This window comes from Carassius gibelio, chromosome B22, assembly GCF_023724105.1.
Source record: "Carassius gibelio isolate Cgi1373 ecotype wild population from Czech Republic chromosome B22, carGib1.2-hapl.c, whole genome shotgun sequence".
In the NCBI taxonomy this organism is placed as follows: Eukaryota; Metazoa; Chordata; class Actinopteri; order Cypriniformes; family Cyprinidae; genus Carassius; species Carassius gibelio.
This window is the reverse complement of record NC_068417.1, coordinates 32,744,761-32,766,428: the sequence shown is the minus strand read 5'-3', so window position 1 is coordinate 32,766,428 and position 21,668 is coordinate 32,744,761. Positions and strand designations below refer to the sequence as shown.

General features: G+C 39.2%; 1 protein-coding gene across 4 annotated transcripts in view; it reads right to left on the bottom strand.

Annotated features, from left to right (window-relative positions):
* LOC127988434 (glutamate receptor-interacting protein 2) overlaps nucleotides 1-21,668 on the bottom strand; it is a 116,920-nt gene that overhangs the window by 49,317 nt on the left and 45,935 nt on the right. Inside the window, exon 1 of one of the 4 annotated variants that reach the window (XM_052591195.1) lies at nucleotides 5,639-6,193. The exons of the other annotated variants lie outside the window; for them this stretch is intronic. Coding sequence (XP_052447155.1) covers nucleotides 5,639-5,678 — 40 coding nt within the window. The 5' untranslated portion in view covers nucleotides 5,679-6,193. Of the gene's footprint in view, nucleotides 1-5,638; nucleotides 6,194-21,668 lie in introns of those variants that run through there. 4 annotated transcript variants of the gene reach the window in all.

Here is a 21,668-nt window from a genome sequence, read left to right as displayed (position 1 = left end):
ATCATTTACCAATATTTATGTGTATTATTATATTTACAGTATCACATGGTTAACACAGTGACATGCTAAAATCAAACCATACTAGAATCAATTTCAAGTTGATGTTGAATGTAGGCTGTGGCTCAATAGTTATCCAAAATGTGTGCACTACATACTTAGAATCAGAATCAGAATCAGAATCAGAATCAGAATGAGCTTTATTGCCAGGTATGTTTACACATACGAGGAATTTGTTTTCGTGACAGAAGCTCCGCAGTACAACAGAATGACAGCGACAGAACATAGAACACATAATAAAAGAATAAAAAATACAAATAAGTAGACTTAGAATACTTAGAATACTACACTATTAGTTTAGCAATATGCTAACATCACATGTCCTATTCATGTGTGCTATCTATGTTTTGTTTTTTTTTGGTTTATTGTCAGAGAGTGTCTTTTGGAGTCGATTTAGTTTAAGTTTAATATAGTTAAACCATGGGAACCACAAATGAAACCCATGAAAACCATTGTTCATTTTCATAATGGACACGTTAGGACTACAGAGAGTCACACTGGTACCTTAGCATGATGCTAGCACCAGACCAGACCCCATTTGAATCCGTTTACCCAATATGTGTGCATGCTTTGAATATTAGTTCTTATTAGACTGATTTGCTCAACAACATATTAACATCAAAGCCTACTGGTATCAATTGCAAGTCTAGTATAGTAACTTGTTAAAGCTTCATATTTTGTGAATCACAGATTCTTTGATAATGGGCAAAACGAGCTAGAAACTACAAAAACAGAATTCATGGTATGACTTTCGACTTACTATCGGTGTTTATTCTGGAGATCAAATGGAAAAGTTGCTACTGTATCTTCAAAACTAACAAAAGGTACAATTTCAGGATGTTTTCTCCCATACTTCAAGACCTGGTGGGACGTATTTGATGTGACAGGATGTAATGCTGTTGTAAATCTCCAAGAGAACAGGTTAAATTGCCCTGGCAAAAAGGTAGATGCGTGTTTTTACCCTTCCTAGACTGGTATAATGTGATGTCAGACAGCTCGCGCTATTCGTCTGACAACAGGGGTGTAGGAGGTTTAACAGGGAAAAAATTTCAGCATGTTAACCCCTGAACCTTCCTTCTGGCTGTCTCCCGCTCACCACGGGAGATGTAATGCATTCCCACCCTCGGGGCATGACCATAATTCACAGCGAATTTAAACGGACAGACTAACAACCTGTCATCAGGACATAGTCGATGGCCAGAGAGGTACAAGCAAACCCCTGTGGTGTTAACAACATCTGTCCAGTTCTCCTATTTTATATTTTGTGGAATTGAAAATACTAAGCTGGAGAGATAGTGCTTGTATAGATCAGTTGTACATATATATACACAGAGCTGGGTTTACTTGCAAGGTTGGGGGTTCGATTCCCCGGGAACACATGAGAGGTAAAAATTGATAGCCTGAATGCACTGTAAGTTGCTTTGGATAAAAGCGTCTGCTAAATGCATAAATTTAATTTAATTTAATTTTTAATTTAAAATTGTAGTCCGTTACTAATTCCAAATTACATGACAAAAATTGTAGTTAGTAAAGTAATCCATTACATTACACATTATAGGTAATATAATCGGACTACATTTGGATTACTTTTGACCTAACTTAATTATTACAATCGTGGCGATATAAAAATTAAATGCTAATATATTATATTTTAGCATTATATTAATAAACTATATTTATTTACCTATTTTTAGTATGTGTAAACGTAAAATACGAAAAATAACAATGGAAATGAAATGACTAAGATTAAATTGATTGTGGCTGAATTGCATCAAAGCCGTGCATTTAAAATCTGTAAAATACTATAAATAAAAAATACTGATTAAATTAATAGAATTTGTGATTAATTTTATAATTTCCGACCATTGTTTAGAATGCAGAACGAAAAACCGATTTTAAAACAATATATTAGTGTTTTCTTTTATTATATTTTAGTATTATATTAATATATTGCTGAGACAATATTATGCATGTACTGTGTATATATATATATATACATACATTATATATATATATATATATATATATATATATATATATATATATATATATATATATATATATATATATATATATATATATATATATATATAAATCCCCTGGTTTAATGTAGCTCAAAAGACTTAGAATTATAGTAGAATTACATTACAATGACTCATTGCTAGTAACAAATGTATTAATTCCTGAAAATCACAGAGCTTTTATAATCCAAGAACACTGTCTCCTTGTCACAAAGCTCATTTCTTATTCACCGGGAGTTTCTTTGACTATTAATTGAGCAACGAATTATAGATCATTCTCCCTGAGGTTTCTTGTGAGACGAAGCATTCTAATTCAAGGCACGCTCAACACTTGCTTCATCTTTTCACATCAAACTTGTCATTACTTGCCACAGTGGCGAAGCAATTCACAGCGCAACAAATACGCAATGATTACGCCTGTTATTATTTAAAGAGATATACTTCGAAAACATGTAATTACACCTATTCCACCTTCAATGGCCATAACTCACTTTCCCCTGAATAACTCGACGCAACAAGCAAAGCAGCATCTGGACAAACAAGGCACAATTAGTATAATGAGAGGTTTGAAAATGCCAGCGATGTAAATGGGAGATTAGTCACAGGAAAGACAGCGAAGGAGGACACTGTGCTCCTCCACATTAGAAGTTGTCTTGTGTGGGCGGCAGAGAAAGGTGGCTGTTGGCGTAATCGTTGTTTGTACAAGTGGACTGTGATGCTTAAAGATGGATTATTTGATTGAAGTTATCATGTATATTCAGTGTTATTGGGTACAAACAAATGTTGGGCTGTATACGTTTGAAAAACTTGCTTGCTGTTTGGACGCACTTTTCGCAAAATGAAAATGTTTGGTAAATAACAGTAAAAAGCAAGTACATTAATTGTGTTTTTACCATATAAAATGAGTTGTAAATGATGAATGTTTCAAATGTTGATTTTTTTAAAACTAATGATGTGAGTTTGGGTTCTGTTTGAACAAAAGTATAGAAATAAAGAGTACTTTGGCAAAATATTTATACGATTATATACACACACAAGACGAAGATTCCAGTTCATCTCAGAAAAAAAAAATAGAGTGGGTCTCCTCATGGTGGCAGCCATTTTGCGATCTTATGACAAACCAAAAATGTATAGTTTTATCTCGCTAACACTCACTATTATGACACTTTTTAATCATGGATTTAAATGAATCATGGTTTGATCATAAATATATATATATATATATATATATATATATATATATATATATATATATATATATATATATATATATATATATATATTCATAAGATAAAGATTGAAGTTTAATCAGAAAAAGCTAAAAGTAAAGTTTTGTTTTACACGTAGAGGGTCTCCTCATGGTGGCGGCCATTTTGAGATCACATGACAAGCCTCGATCTCGCTGACAGCTGCTATTATGACACTTTCTGTTATCATGGAATTTAATGAATCATGACTTGTTCATATATATAAAATATCCACGATACACAGATTAAACTTGTCTCAGAAATAGCTTTAAAAAAGTTTTGTTTAACATATAGTGGGTCTCCTCATGGAGGCGGCCATTTTGAGATTGCCAAGGCAAAAATTAACCCTTTATTTAGCCAATCCCTGATAAAGTTTGTAATTTTGTAAGCTTGTAATTATATATATATATATATATATATATATATATATATATATATATATATATATATATATTTTTTTTTTTTTTTTTTTTTTTTTTTTTTACTTACAAACTATTTAGCAAGTTAATTGCCAATGAAGAAATGTTATTTTATAAATTGTATCACATTTACCATCAACACATTCTAAAAACTCTGCATTCAAAGAAAAACAAAATATGCTGAAAGGTGCGATGATAAATAGCTTAAGCCCATAAAACATGCCGATGGTATCAGACTGAATGATGTGGAGGTGTTTTACAGGATTGTAATTGTTGACAGGATTATGGGAGAACATAACCTGGCTGTAGTCACCACCAGTGTGTGTGTGTGTGTGTGTGTGTGTGTGTGTGTAGAACTGAAAAATAGTCGTACAAGCTCAGGTAGCAAGTAAAGCAAAGCATGCTTATATATGATAAGATCTCTCAATCTCAGCTAGTGTCTGAGCATCATTACTAACACACACACACACAGAGTCGTGACCCCTGCTGGGAGAACATTAGACTGAGCTCTGTTGCATGACGGCTTCCTCTGCTCCTCTTCATTAGATCAGCGTCCCCTGACTCACTCAATGGAGCCCATGAATACGGTTTTCAAACACTGTGTCATTCATAAGCAGCAAAAAAATATCACAGTGGGAATCATACATGTTACTGTATGTCATGAAACAGCGATTCTAACATATGGAGACTGAGTCAGAACGCTTTCTGCATTTGATATTTACGAGCCTTCATTGCCATAGTGACAGCAGCTTTAGGAAAGAAGACACACACATTATACACTTTTTTTTCACACAAAGTGCTTTGGTGGTGGTGTGGTACAGTGATGTGACAAATGGAAATACCATGGTACTAGATGATTACGGAGGTCAAATACCAGGGAATTTACACAGCACTGTTGAGTAATTATATGTTCAATCTAATTTCCCTCCAGAACTAAATTAAAAGATAAAGAACTTATATTTTTGCAAAAAATAAAATTATTTATTTATTTTTTTTGGCATGTTTGTAAAAAAATTTTTGCAGCAATGTTTTTTTTTTTTTTTTTTTTTACTTTGATGTTTTAATAATATGAATAATTAATCATTAATAATTATAATAATACTATTTTTATAGTTATACTTTTTTAATGTATAAAAATCTATTTCATTAATAATTTATGCTAATTTATATGCATCATTAAAAAAATATATATTTTTAAATGTATTTATTTATGGATTTGTTTGTTAATTAAATGATACATTAATAATAATTAATAATAATAATAATAACACAATAATGATTATGATGATCTTATGATGATCAAGATATAATAATAATAATGATAATAATTATAATAATAATAATGAAAATAATAATAATAACATGATTATCTTTTATATTAATAATTATATATATTTCATTATAATCTGCATATATATATATATATAGTACTACTGTACTCTATAAACTATGTACTCTGCATAAATTTAATTTTAATTTAATTTAATTTAATTTAAATTTACTCTGTTGTAGCACACATACTTAAAAGATGACATGTGTTATTTATACCATTACCGCAAATAGAAAAAATATCAGCATGTTTAAAACTGACAAAATCTCCAAAAACACAATATACAACACATCATATACTCAGCTTCAGTCTCACAATTCCTGAATGTCATTAATGAGTCCTTACAACACAAACAGCCATTAAACTTTAAGACACTGCAGAAAAACCAACCCAGTCCAAATAACAAGATCTAACCAGACATCTTGACAGGCAAACTTTGGCTGAACTTCACGTCACTTCTGTCCAATTCCCCTACGCTGAGAATCACACACATCTCTCCATTATAAAACTAAAGGATCCACTTTTAATCGACAAATCCTGAATCCAATAAAGAGCAATTCTCACCAAAATTGGTCTTGACTTCTCTCCGTAGCCCACAGAGCATGTTGGCGTGCTTGATTCAAACACACACACTCCAACGAGAAACAGAAGTGTGAGAGCAACAGAAGCAAGCGCCCCCCAGTCTGGCCACACGCTTCGACTCCGTGTGTGTGTGTGTGTGTGTGGACATACACACACACACTCTCTCTCTCCGCTAACTCTATGCAAGCTGTCTTTTTGCCATGCGGGGCTGTACGGTTCCTCCTCCCCTACAGATTTTTGGTATCCCCTTTGATTTGCTTCACATGGCTGTAAATCTCTGAGCTGAATGAGAGCAATTCATTCTGCTGGATATAAAAGACTACTAAAAATGCTCAGCTTGAAGGAGAAATGAGCGGACGTCTTCTCTGTTGTCTTCTGGCTATGGTCTCTGGGTCGTTTTTAGGGGAAAAAAAGTGCAGATTTGAATGTCAATTACTTTAATTTTACATGAAAAGGTTACTGCTGAGGTTTTTTTTGTTTTTTTTTTACATGTTTGTCCACCTCAAGTATCAGGAAATGGTTACTCAATGTTTTTTTTTTTTTTTTTCAATCTTAAAATGTCTTGCAAAATACAATATAAAAAGTGAATATGTGCAGTTGTTTGATTATAATTCTACTTGATCTATTGATTACAAAACCCTGTCATTGCTGTAACCTAATCAAATCTAATTACCCCAAGGTTACCAACATTTTAGCACATGCAATTAAATCTTAACTACTGTACATCATTTCAACCCTGCTACCATACAACTTGAATTTTCATACGTATAAAGTTGATAAATAACCAAAATGTACAGTAACTGAAACCTACATTATTTAAATATTGGCCCTCCCAAATTTTCCACTATATTATTGGGCTTATAACTTAAGAGCTCTGACTTATTGGCGAGGTTCCCATTAAATAAATCACCTACTGGATTGTTTCCAGATAGAATCCTTCCTTCATCGCTTTAAGTCCTTCCATTTTCACCCTTGCCGATGGGTTTAGACTCTCAGTCGTTGCACCCAATGGTATGGAACTTTCATTCGGCTTTGGGCCAAAATTCCCAAATATTTTGGATGGCAAAAAGGTTCAATTTCTGCCCCAGCTGTCAGAAATCATAGATTTTCTCAGCCTCTGAATGACCAGGAATTCTTGCTATGGCAAAGAAAAAGGTATCTTAAAATTCAAAGATATTTTTGCTGATGGCTGCTTCTTGTCTTTTGGCCCGAGAGAATCTCAGTTTAAAATACCTAATGCCCACTTTTTCAGATATCTACAGGTGCACGATTTCACATGCAATCATTTTTCCTCTTTTCCTTCTGGTCCTGAACAAAACCCTATTGATCAACTTATTCCTGACGACCCACAACAAAGAGGAACCATCTCTGACTTATATACAAAACTTGTATAGACGCCTGGCAACTGGACCTTAATATCTTCCTGACTGACAAGGAATGGAATGAGGCTATATATAGAATTCATTGATCGTCTATTTATGTTAGACACAGCCTTATTTAATTTGAAGTTTTTCATAGACTTCATCTTTCCAAGGCTTCGTTGAACCTAGTTGTACAAGATATAAGCATTCCCATGCTTCATTAGCCCAAGTTTGGGCTAATATTTTGTAAAGATGTTTGTGCAAATCCTTTGACCAAAGACTATAGAATACCCAAGACATGTCACTCGTACAGTTTTGATTGGGGAAAAATGCAATGCTCAATATGGCTGCTCAATTGCAGGAAGCCTCGCCTTCTGGATGGAATAGCCAGTCACGAATCTGTAAAGTCAGTGCGTCTTTAAAAAGTCTGTCTTTAGAAGTCCCGGTTGTTATAGAAACAGTCAGCTTTCTAAAACGTGCTCTTTTGACTGTGCATTTCATTGGTTTCAAATAGGAAATTTCATTGTAAGCTTAGTGAACAATTTTGGAGAATGTGATGTTTCTAAGAGATAGGAGTTGCACTTACATGCCCGAGAGGCATTTAAAAGATGGCGGCCGAGTGACATGACTTGACTTAAAAGGACTTATTAGAAAACTGTGTGTATGTGTGTTCATGATGGTGATTTTTTTTTTGTTACATTGCTAGTTACATTGTTCCCCCTTTTAGACAAATACTAACAATGACACCAAGCAGCTCCAGCTACAAACCGCTACTCCGTCCTCTTTAGACGCTTCCCAGAGCGACTCTGAATCAGCGCTCTGCCCCTCTTTCCTCTTTGCCCCCAATGGCCCATCATGCCCCTCTGACACCATAGACTAATAAACCCTGTCCCTGTATATCAGTCTCTTTTGCATTTCATGGATTTACTTTTAGCAGAATTGTACAATACTAGCAGCATATTAAATTAAAACCTTGTATCCACGAACAAATTTACATCGGTAAAAAACTCTAATGACAGAGGATGGTCAGGAATGAAATTGCTGGAAACTTCTTGTGGGTATCAGTGTCAATCAGTGCGTACAAAAATGTTCATGTTACAACAAGAATTTTATGTAATTTGTTTGTAGTAAAACTATGGTTACAATTTCGATAGTATTTACTCTAATAAATCAGGAAAAGCTATGTTCTCAGTCTTACCATTCTTCTGAAATGGTGCTCTTAAAATGTAACACCAAAAACTGCATTGTGCCCAAACTCGCTCCATGGAGAACATCAAGACCCGATCAGAATGTCAGTGGGGTTTTTGTTCCAGGTGGTCTCGGGTTATGTTCCGGCCTTGGGTTAGTAAATGTCTAAATATTTCAGGCTGCTTCTGTGACAAACTGGCAATCACAATCCCATGATGCCTCGGAGTACACTAATAATGACTCCAAAACAGGATGCATGATTTTTTAAAAGACCTCATCAAAACAGCACATTGATACAGGCTAAACTGGAATACTATGCTAACAGTATGCTAAGCTAGTACAATGAATGGGTTGCCAGCTAACTAAAAATGTTTAATTTCACAAATTATAGTTTTGGTTGTATGCTAGTTTGGACAACATACACGCATCAAAAAACACAATCAATATATTTATTTATTTAATTTCCGTTCTTAACTTACTATTCTACCAGCTTTATGATTTAATCAGCCATGTCTTTAAAAAATAAAACAATAATAATAATAATTTGTAAAATTATAAAAATTGTCCAATGCACAATATATCACTAACTGAAAATTATAATGTGAATATTATGATAAATGGATAAATTTTCAGAACAAATTAAGAATCAATTCCCACGATTCATTCATTTGTGGCATTATTTTATTAATTAGTCAAGTAATTAATTGGTTGCCCATGGTTTACTTTTAGTTATACTTTGGCCACATTTTAAAAATTTGTTTGTATTAAAATGAAGGAACAAATTAAGTAGTGGGATCAAATTCCTTATTTGTGGCCTCAATATTTTTACAAATGTATTTTTTATTTTTTTTTATGCACCACATCATGTTTTTACATTTAGATTACCATTGCTGTCAGTAAATATAATAATCAAACTAATTTCACATGTTTCATTAAAAAATGATGATGCCTAAAATAACTTGTAGCAATTATTTATTTACCTAGTTTCGTTTTATTTATTTTTTTATTATTCATACAAAATCAAGCTCCTTTTGCTTTAATTACTGTCTAAATTCAGCGTGGCATGGAGGTGATCAGTTTGTGGCACTGCTGAGGTGGTGTGGAAGCCAAGGTTTCTTTGACAGTGGCCTTCAGCTCATCTGCAATGTTTGCTCTCTTGTTTCTCATCTTCTTCTTGACAATAGCCCATAGATTCTATATGGGTTTCAGGTCTGGTGGGTTTGCTGGCCAGTCAAGCACACTAACACCATGGTCATTTAGTCAACCTTTTGTGCTTTTGGCAGTGTCGGCAGGTGCCAAATCCTGTCGGAAAATGAAATCAGCATCTTTAAAAAGCTGGTTATCAGAAGGAAGCATGAAGTGCTCCAAAATGTCTTGGTAAACGGTGGCAGTGACTTTGGTTTTCAAAAAACACAATGGACCAACACCAGCAGATGACATTGAACCCCAAATCATCACAGACTGTGGAAACTTAACAATGGACTTCAAGCAACTTGCGCTCTGAGCTTCTCCACCCTTCCTGCAGACTCTAGGACCTTGGTTTCCAAATGAAATACAAAACTTGCTCTCATCTGAAAAGAGTACTTTGGACCGCTGAGCAACAGTCCAGTTCTTCTTCCCCTTAGACCAGGTAAGATGCCTCTGACGTTGTCTGTGGTTCAGCAAATTCCTTGACACGTCTATGTGTGGTGGCTCTTGATGCCTTGACCGTCCATTCAGTCCATTCCTTGTGAAGTTCACTCACTGAATCAATTTTGCTTGACAATCCTCATAAGGCTACAGTTCTCTCGGTTGGTTGTGCATCTTTTTCTTCCACACTTTTTTCTTCCACTCAACCTTCTGTTAACATGCTTGGATACAGCACTCTGTGAACAGCCAGCTTCTTTGGCAATGAAGATCAGCAGTCTTCCGATTGTGTAACTTGGTGAACCAGACTGAGAGAACATTTTGAAGGCTCAGGAAAACTTTGCTAGTGTTTTGAGTTGATTAGCTGATTGGCATGTCATCATATTCTAATTTGTTGAGATTTGGAGTGAAATGGTGGGTTTTTGTTAAATGTGAGCCAAAATGATCACAATTAAAAGAATCAAAGACTACTTCAATCTCTGTGCACTGAATTTATTTAATACACAAGTTTCACAATTTGAGTTGAACTAGTGAATTAAATGAACTTTTCCACGACATTCTAATTTATTGAGATGCACCTGTACTACGTTACCTGGGAAGTCAAGATGTTATTTAAGATTTATTGGTGCACCAAATTCAGTTTTTAGATCTAATGCGATGAATATCTCTCCTGGCACAATTCCCTCACCTCGATGCAAGCGTTTGATGTGGCTGAGGATTATTCATCAGATGGTCTGCCATCCATCAAAGAATAGGAGAAAAACATACAGGATATAGAGAAATGGGGCAGAATACAAGATAAACTAGAAGTGGGAGATACAGATATGCTTCTTCATCACACATTGCTTATATAAAGCTCATAAAAGTGTCAATGCACTTAAGAATTTTTAATAACCTCTTAAAATGATTTGTAATAGAGAACATCAGTTGAATTGCTACATAACGTACTGTATAATTACTCAATGGCTTTGCTGTTTAATTACTCATGGCGGTGTTAGCTAACTTTCTGACAGTCTTTTTGAGGCGGCGTTTGAAGCATGTTACATCAGGGAGATGAGTGTGTGTTTGCTATCAGGCTTTTTTTCTCAAATGAAATGGCTGCTGTAACATAGAGACTGTTAAATGAACTAGAGTATTACATCTTTGATAATGACTCCAATTTAAGGCTCTTTGATGATGCAAAAGATAATTAAATGGCAATTAATACAGTCAAAATTGATTAGTGGATTCACTTTGAAGTGCTGGAGAGATCAATTCTGGGCCCTGCAGAAAAACGTACAAATAATGTCGACCTTTCTGGTTTAGGTTTGAATAAATTAGCATGTTGCATGTTAATGATGCAATTACAAAGGACTTTTACAGAAGCTACTTGATATATTGGTAAATTAACAGTTTAGGGGAGTCGCATAAACCACAGTCTGTTTATCAGATAAGAGACAGATAATACAGTGATTCGTTTGGAAAAAAGTAATTTCATTTTGGCGTGGTCTGTAAATAAATTAAAAACAAAGAAATGTAGAAAATGGTAAGTTACATTAAACTGAAGAGGTATTTTCTTGTAAAACGTGCTCTCATAAACTTTATTTAAAACTTAGAGAAATTTCACAATCTTTGTCTTTCAGGAAAACAGACATGACATTTTCACGAAAGAAAGGCTGCAAAGCATCATGGGATATGTATCTATTCGGTTTGCACTTGTTCCTAAGTGTACACCACAATCGTGACTTCTGTGGTTTAATAATTTTACACATTTGAGAACGAAGAATCAGCCATTAAGACGTTTTTTTTTTAAACCCCACAATTGAAATGCAAATGGATTCCCAAAAGCTGCTCCGCTCTTTTTCCCAAGTTTCCCTCTTATTCCCTCAAATTAAAGCTGTTTTTGAATCTCTCGCCTCTGTGCCGATAACATACTACAACCTGACACAATGAGGGCAGGCAGCACACACGTCTCCACAGCTTTAAACATTTTCACTTTCCTTCTTTATGTTGTCTTGTACGGCTTTCCCTGAAAAAAATAAAAATAAAAAAAGATTCTGGTTCAATCTGGATTGCTTGTGAACAGAGGGAAGCTCAAAAAAGAATTAGGCAACGACTAAACCTTGTTGCTTAGCAGTTTTAGCTAGAAAACAGCTAAAGGGCTTTAGTATCTTTGCTCTTTGGGGTAATGAGCTTCACATCGGCAAACTACATGTAGGGCAAAGCTGTTCAGGAGGGCAACAGCAGGTAACAAAATGTTTTTCAGAAAACTCAGTGCCAATGCTAAATTTCTGCCAATGCTAAACATAGCCACTAGCCTGTATTAAGGCATTAGCTTGAAAGCTCTTCCAGATATTAGGTCCCTAAAGGCTCTCTGGAACTCAATGATTGCAGTAACATGCTGAAGTAAGAATCTAGCTGCCAATAACAAACAATTTTGGATACTGAGTGCATTAAACAACAGTTAGCTCCAACACCAGAGAACACCAGAATGCAATTGTTGTTGTTCACATGTTAAGGTTAACTTTTCCCTAACTTACTGGGATAATTCACCCAAAAATGACTCGCCCTCATGTCCTTCCAAACTCGTGAGACCTATGGTCATCTTCAGAACACAAGATAAGATATTTTTGATGAAATCTAAAAACTTTCTGATCCTGCATAGAGAGCAACACAACTGAAATGTTCCCAGATTCAGAAACTTAGCAAACAGTGGTTCAACCATAATGTAATCAGCATTGTTTACATTCAGGATAAAACGAGATGCATTTCTTATGCCCACAGAAGAAAGTTATACACGTTTTGGCTGACATGAGGGTGAGTAAATTATGACAGAATATTAGTTTTTTGGGTGAGCAGTCACTTTAAAACAACCAAGTGCAACCTTCTTTCCATTAGCTGTGTGTCACGGTTATACTGAAACTCACATTCCCTTCCTGAAACTCTTGGAGTTCATAAAAGATTCTCACGTCGATGCGGCTCTTCCAGCATGCAAGAATGATCGCCAATAAAATTTTAATTAATCTCCTGTGGAAACGGGCAAAAATTAATTAGCACTGCAACCAGTGAAGGGAAGAGCTACAACTGCTATATATAACAGATGTTAATTATATGATTTAATACTGTGGCCAAGAGGAGTAAGTTGAATTATTATCAGTTAATGATGCATGAACTGATTATGAATTATTTGAACAATTGACTCATATTTTTCTAACTCCTGCGTTCACGCCAGACTTCGTGTTCAGAAACAAAATGAAACACTAATTTCACTAATGTGAGCTAATTGAGTTTGACTCCTGACAGCATACCGTGTAATAGGTGTTTTGATCTCTTAAGTGCACGAATCCTTTCAGGTATGTCATGAGGGTGACACTTGTTTAGTTCATTTCCCAGTTGGATTTATTTAGGTTCAAAAATAGGTTCAAAGCAAAATCTGAATACTTTGACATATACAATACAGGTCCTTCTCAAAAAATTTGCATATTGTGAAAAAGTTCATTATTTTCCATAATGTAATGATAAAAAATTAACTTTCATATATTTTAGATTCATTGCACACCAACTGAAATATTTCAGGTCTTTTATTGTTTTAATACTGATGATTTTGGCATACAGCTCATGAAAACCCAAAATTCCTATCTCAAAAAATTAGCATATTTCATCCGACCATTAAAAGAAAAGTGTTTTTAATACAAAAAAAGTCAAACTTCAAATAATTATGTTCGGTTATGCACTCAATACTTGGGCGGGAATCCTTTTGCAGAAATTACTGCTTCAATGCGGCGTGGCATGGAGGCAATCAGCCTGTGGCACTGCTGAGGTGTTATGGAGGCCCAGGATGCTTCGATAGCGGCTTTAAGCTCATCCAGAGTGTTGGGTCTTGCGTCTCTCAACTTTCTCTTCACTATATCCCACAGATTCTCTATGGGGTTCAGGTCAGGAGAGTTGGCAGGCCAGTTGAGCACAGTAATACCATGGTCAGTAAACCATTTACCAGTGGTTTTGGCACTGTGAGCAGGTGCCAGGTCGTGCTGAAAAATGAAATCTTCATCTCCATAAAGCTTTTCAGCAGATGGAAGCATGAAGTGCTCCAAAATCTCCTGATAGCTAGCTGCATTGACCCTGCCCTTGATAAAACACAGTGGACCAACACCAGCAGTTGACATGGCACCCCAGACCATCACTGACTGTGGGTACTTGACAATGGACTTTGGCATTTTGGCATTTTGGCATTTCCTTCTCCCCAGTCTTCCTCCAGACTCTGGCACCTTGATTTCTGAATGACATGCAAAATTTGCTTTCATCCGAAAAAAGTACTTTGGACCACTGAGCAACAGTCCAGTGCTGCTTCTCTGTAGCCCATTTCCTGCACACGCCTGTGCACGGTGGCTCTGGATGTTTCTACTCCAGACTCAGTCCACTGCTTCCGCAGGTCCCCCAAGGTCTGGAATCGGTCATTCTCCACAATCTTCCTCAGGGTCCGGTCACTTCTTCTCGTTGTGCAGCGTTTTTTGCCACACTTTTTCCTTCCCACGGACTTCCCACTGAGGTGCCTTGATACAGCACTCTGGGAACAGCCTATTCGTTCAGAAATGTCTTTCTGTGTCTTAACCTCTCGCTTGAGGGTGTCAATGATGGCCTTCTGGACAGCAGTCAGGTCGGCAGTCTTACCCATGATTGCGGTTTGGAGTAATTAACCAGGCTGAGAGTTTTTAAAAGCCTCAGGAATCTTTTGCAGGTGTTTAGAGTTAATAAGTTGATTCAGATGATTAGGTTAATAGCTCATTTAGATAACCTTTTCATGATATGCTAAATTTTTGAGATAGGAATTTTGGGTTTTCATGAGCTGTATGCCAAAATCATCAGTATTAAAACAATAAAAGACCTGAAATATTTCAGTTGGTGTGCAAAGAATCTAAAATATATTAAAGTTAAATTTTTATCATTACATTATGGAAAATAATGAACTTTTTCACAATATGCTAATTTTTTGAGAAGGACCTGTATATAGGATTCCTATTCAATCTATGATTTTGTTTAGCAAAATGACTCAGGAAAATGAATCACTAATCAAATCTGAAATGAATCTTTAACTCTGTCCTGTTTGTTTAGAATGTATGTAAACAATGCCATAATTTATCCAATTTGCTAATAAACGTCATGTAAAAGTAATGCGATGTAATTTATCAGCAAAATTAAACTGTAGTTATATGGATTAAAATGTTTTAATGAACTAAACTAAACTTTGTTGTCACATGTTTATTCCGGTTTTCCTTATTTGGTCATGTTTCCTGTCTTCAGTTCTATTAGTTCTAAGTGTTCACAATTTAGTTCATTTGCTCCCAGGTGTGTCCCATTGTGTCTTCTATGAAATGTCTTTTAATTCCTGTGTATGCCTGTCGATGATTAAATGCTATATCTTAAAGAATTCTCCTGCGTCTCCTCACTCCTTTTCAAGACGTTTTCAAGGTCTTGCTTTCACCTTCAGTTAAAAGGAAATTCAGTGCTTCTAGACATTTTCTATTCCTTTTGGAGGGATTGACCACAATCACATGCAGTGAGGGAAAGACTTCAGATGTGAGCTCATGAAATCTGGCTTTTCAAAGCTGCGTGTCAGAGCAACTGAAGTTTGGTAGATGAAGCCTTCTGTGACACCACCTGAGGGATGAGTACTTGGACCATATCCACACACTATGTGTGTACTTACACATTTACATACTAACTAAATATATAAAACAAACGATTAAATAGAAAAAAACAATAATAATAGGGAGGGACAATGTGCATAATCAAAGTAAAAACACCCAACCCTCCTAAATAAATAAATAATAGGGTGGGGAAATGTGCTTAGTCAAAGTAAAGATGAAATAAAAAACTAACTAAACCAAACAAAAGACAAAGCTAAATGGGGGCAATTCACTCAATTTAAGTAAAAACAAAAATCAGACGAAACAGAATGATACAAACCAAATAACAGACAAAACTAAATAAGTTGGGAGCAAAGTGCTTAGTCAAAGTAAAAAATAATAACACGGCTGCACACAAAGCAAACTTAAAGTAAACTTTATAAAGTAAGTTAAGGACCGGAATTACCTTTTAAAAGAAATGAACTGAAAAAAAGGTGTATAGTAATAAAATTATTACCATAAATACACTGTAAGGCTTTTAACAAGTCTTGTAAATGTTATGTTAGTCTGGAAAAATGTCTGTATTGCACAACAAAAACCCCAAAATCTGAAAAGTACAACACTGCATCTAAAGCATAATGATTCATCAATCTAGGTCACTCAGTTCCTAAAACGCCCCAAGGCCAATTTAATGATAATGCATAGGTCACTGTATCAGAAATTTGGTCTTGTAGGCATTTCAGAGATCCATGCCTTTTCCTCCAATTTAACATGTCTAAAGGGTAATTTAGACTCCGGGTCTGTCTCTTTTCTACAATACAAGCATTTTTTAAAAGACTACAGCTGCAACATACTGCTTTCAAGATCAAAGGCATTGCTTACTACAAATTCTGTGTGTTAGCAAACCAGCCGCTCCGCAACTGATCTTCTTTCACCAAAGAGCTAAATGGGCTTCGTAATAAATTAATTACTTGAATAAGTAAATGAAAAATCCTAACAAACACAACAAAACACACAATGACCATATCAGGTTAATTCGTGCCACAGGCTTCGTGAGAGTTATTGTCCCTGCGTGTTTCATCTTTGACAGGATTAAAGCTAGCCATATGCAAATTAAAACACAAATGTTACCGCACTTTAAGCGTTACAGTTTTTGCCTTTATGTGGCACCAACATACCTCCATAGTCAAGGGGTGATAGAGTTCCCTTCATACTGTCATGATCCTGGTCTTTTCCTCTGTCTCTGTCTCCCTCTTGTGATCACTTACTCACTCTATCACGCACACTCCTCCGCTCATTATCACTTTCAGCTGTCTCCCCTTCCATTCCCTCACCTGTCCCTCTTTTGCCCTTGATTGTCTCTGCTTCTTATTCTCTCTTTCTAGCCCTGTCTCATTGTCGGATTATTCGATGACCTTTCGTGAGACACGTCTGTTTCCTAGTCCTGTCCTGTCTTGTCCGTGGATTGTTTGGTCTTTATTGCAACTGTGAGTTATACTGTCATTGGACTGTTTATTATCCGGCTGTGCCTGTTTGCAGAGAACCTGTGCAGCACCTGCCCTTGGCTTTTCACACCGTCGGCGGTCTTCTCTGTTTTGGACTGGGAGTTGGCATCCCGGGATCCCTGCCTCTCCTCTCATGGAGATCTATTGAAAGACTATTTTCTTTATGAAAGACTGTCAATTGCACCCCGCCCTGGTCTACCATCGTTCTTACCTCCTAACAGAATAATCCGACCAGAAGATGGACCAGGCGAGTGGTAATCCCCTCCAGCGTGCGGTGGAGCTCCAGGGTGCTCTGCTGGGGAGACATGAGGGGGATTTATCCACCACGAGACGAGCCGTAGAATCCCTGACCGCCCAGCTCTCAGGTCTAACTCAGCAGTTCCATCACTACCGTCATGAGACCACTGCAGCAGCCGGACAGCGCGACCCTTCTGAGCCACGCATAAACAACCCTCCGTGCTATTCTGGTGAGCCTTTACAATGCCGAGCCTTTCTCACCCAATGCGAGGTTGTTTTTTCTCTCCAGCCGTCCACCTATGCCAGGGATCGATCTAAGGTGGCCTATGTGATTTCTCTTCTCAATGGACGGGCTCGAGAGTGGGCAGTGGCGAACTGGGAGGCAGAGGTAGACTGCGTCTTTAAGTTTTCTCTGTTCAAGGAGGAGATGATCCGAGTATTCGACCGGTCTGCACATGGTGCTGAAGCGTCCCGTCTCCTATCCACCCTGCGCCAGGGGAGGAGGTCAGTCACAGACTTTTCTATTGAGTTTCGTACTCTGGCCACTACTAGTGGATGGAACGGTCCGGCACTAATCTCCCGCTTTCTCGAGGGCCTCAACTCTGAGATTAAGGATGAGATCGTTGTCCGAGAGGTTCCTGACAATTTCGACTCCCTAGTCGAGCTGGCCCTTCGCATTGAAAGACGCTTCGAGAGGCGACGGTGGGCTCGCGGATTGGAGGCTCCGTTACTCCCCTCTTCCACAGCTACTCGTCCGCTACTGCCCTCTGCTGCTAATCCTGAGCCTATGCAGCTAGGGGGGCTTCACATATCTACACGGGAACGCCAGCGCAGGATTATGGATCGTCTATGTATGTACTGCGCTGCCGCTGATCATTTTGTCTCCAGGTGCCCAGTAAAAGCCAGCGCAGGGTTGCTGGCGAGCGCTACATCATGGGTCTCTCCATCTAAGTCCTGCACTTCCCTTCCCGTTCACCTCCGGTGGCTGGGATCGTCTGTTTCCTGCTCAGCATTACTGGATTCGGGGGCGGAGGGGAACTTCATTGATGAGACTTGGGCTTTAAGACAAGGTATTCCCCTCTTAGATTTGCAAGACTCCACCCCCCTGTTTGCCCTAGATGGTAGTTCCCTTCCTAGGGTACAGAAGAGGACTTCACCATTGACTCTTACTGTTTCTGGAAATCATAGAGAGACTATTTCTTTTTTTATTTTTCATTCCCCTTTTTCTCCCGTGGTTTTAGGCCACCCGTGGTTAGTGCTTCACAACCCCCAGATTAACTGGGCAGAAGGCACCATTCTTTCTTGGAAATTGTCCTGTCATGTAGATTGTCTGTCTTCTGCTGTGCCCCCTGTCTTGCCCGTAACTGTTTTTCAGGAGGAGCCAGGTGACTTGTCTGGGGTTCCGGAGGAGTATCACGATTTGCGGGAGGTCTTCAGTCGTTCCCGGGCCACTTCTCTCCCCCCTCATCGCCCGTATGACTGCAGTATAGATCTTCTCCCAGGTACAACGCCCCCCCGTGGTAGACTATACTCATTATCCGCCCCCGAGAGGGAGGCGCTCGAGAAATACCTTTCTGAATCACTCAATGCGGGTACCATCGTTCCTTCCTCGTCTCCAGCGAGAGCCGGTTTCTTCTTTGTTAAGAAGAAGGATGGCTCCCTGCGTCCCTGCATAGACTATCGGGGTTTAAATGATATCACTGTGAAGAATCGTTATCCATTACCCCTGATGTCCTCCGCCTTCGAGATCTTGCAGGGAGCTAAGATATTCACTAAGCTCGACTTGCGTAACGCCTATCACTTAGTACGTATAAAGGAGGGGGATGAATGGAAGACCGCGTTTAATACGCCCCTCGGACACTTTGAATACCGGGTTCTTCCCTTCGGATTGGTTAACGCCCCCGCGGTTTTTCAAGCCTTAATCAATGATGTCCTACGAGACATGCTCAATGTTTTTGTATTCGTCTACCTAGATGACATTCTGATTTTTTCGCCGTCTCTCCAGGTGCACGTCCAACATGTTCGTCGTGTTCTTCAGCGTCTATTAGAGAATCGACTTTATGTTAAGGCCGAGAAGTGTTCTTTCCATGCTCCCTCAGTTACGTTTCTGGGCTCTATCATCTCGGCAGAGGGGATTAGTATGGACCCTGCTAAGGTCCAGGCTGTTACCGACTGGCCCGTGCCCGATTCCCGCCTCGCACTACAACGTTTTCTCGGGTTTGCTAATTTTTATCGTCGTTTTATACGTAATTTTAGTCAAGTAGCCGCACCCCTTACAGCTCTGACCTCCGTCAAGTCCCAGTTTAGATGGTCCGCTTCTGCGCAGACTGCGTTCGACACTCTTAAATCGCTTTTCACTACCGCACCTATCCTTCTCACCCCTGACTTCTCTAAACAATTTATAGTCGAGGTCGATGCCTCTGAAGTAGGGGTCGGGGCGGTGCTATCCCAGCGCTCCTCTGCTGACGGCAAGATACACCCCTGCGCCTTTTTCTCCCACCGTCTTTCTCCTGCTGAGCGCAATTACGACGTAGGCAACCGCGAACTGCTCGCCATCCGTCTAGCGTTAGGCGAATGGCGACAGTGGCTAGAGGGAGCTCCCGTTCCTTTTATCGTCTGGACAGATCACCGAAACCTAGAATATATCCGCAAGGCCAAGAGACTAAATGCTCGTCAGGCCCGCTGGGCGTTATTCTTTACCCGTTTCGATTTCACCATCTCGTACCGTCCGGGTACCAAGAACGTCAAGCCTGATGCACTATCCCGTCTTTTTGACTCCTCTGCTTCTTCTGAGCCTGAGGAGATTATTCCCCCGGGTCATGTTATTGGCACGGCCGTCTGGGGAATAGAGAGGCTGGTTAAGCGTTCCCTTTCTCGTGTCATAGTTCCGCGCAACTGCCCTAGGGGGCTGCTTTTTGTCCCTGTGTCAGCGCGTCGGACAGTCCTTCAATGGGGACATACCTCTAGATTGACAGTCCATCCCGGCGTCCGGGGCACCATCGCTTTTATCCGTCAGCGTTTTTGGTGGGCCTCTTTAGAACGGGACGTGCGACGATTTATTGCCTCCTGCAATACGTGCGCTCAAACTAAGACTGACAGTTCTCCTCCGGCCGGTCTACTTCGTCCGCTACCGGTTCCGTCTCGACCGTGGTCTCACTTAGCACTCGACTTTATCACCGGTCTTCCTCCCTCAGGGGGTAACACCGTTATTCTAACCGTGGTAGATCGTTTTTCTAAGTCGGCCCATTTTATTCCTCTCGCCAAACTCCCTTCTGCCAAAGAGACCGCCCAGATCATGGTTGATCATGTTTTTAAGCTACATGGGTTACCCACTGATATTGTGTCTGATAGAGGCCCCCAATTTTCTTCTCAATTTTGGAAAGAGTTTTGTCGTCTGATTGGGGCATCCGTTAGCCTTTCGTCCGGGTTTCACCCCCAGACGAACGGTCTAGCTGAACGGACCAATCAAATTGTCGCCCGTATGCTCCGCAGTCTCACCCATCAGAATCCCGCGTCATGGTCACAGCAACTCTCTTGGGCCGAATACGCCCATAATTCGCTCCCCTCCTCTGCTACGGGTCTTTCGCCCTTTCATTGCTGTCTCGGTTATCAACCTCCGATATTTGCGTCCCAAGACTCTGAATCTAATGTTCCGTCCGTGCAAGCTTTTATTAGCCGATGCAAACGCACCTGGAGGAGAGTGCGATCTGCTCTCTGTCGAGCTAGAAGACGCATGACTGTTACGGCCAATAGGCGCAGAGTTAAGAGCCCTCGTTACGTTTGCGGCCAGAGAGTGTGGTTGTCCACTTCAAATTTACCTCTCCGGTCCGATTCACGTAAATTGTCTCCCCGCTTTATTGGACCATTTCGCATTGTAAGAGTCATTAACCCCGTCGCAGTAAAACTTCACCTTCCGCCTAATCTGCGCCGGGTCCACCCCGTGTTTCACATCTCTTGCGTTAAACCAGTCATCCGTCCCCCTTCTCGCCCTGTGCGCGTCCCTAGTCTTGTCGATGATACCCCTGTCTACAGGGTTCGCCGCATCCTCGACATGCGCCGTCGGGGACGCGGTCGTCAATATCTGGTCGATTGGGAGGGGTATGGTCCTGAGGAGAGAAGTTGGGTTCCCTCCCGGGATGTCCTGGATCCTTCACTCATCGATGATTTCCTCCGGTCCCGCCAGTTGCCCTCAGGAGCGCCAGGAGGCGCTCGTTGAGAGAGGGGTACTGTCATGATCCTGGTCTTTTCCTCTGTCTCTGTCTCCCTCTTGTGATCACTTACTCACTCTATCACGCACACTCCTCCGCTCATTATCACTTTCAGCTGTCTCCCCTTCCATTCCCTCACCTGTCCCTCTTTTGCCCTTGATTGTCTCTGCTTCTTATTCTCTCTTTCTAGCCCTGTCTCATTGTCGGATTATTCGATGACCTTTCGTGAGACACGTCTGTTTCCTAGTCCTGTCCTGTCTTGTCCGTGGATTGTTTGGTCT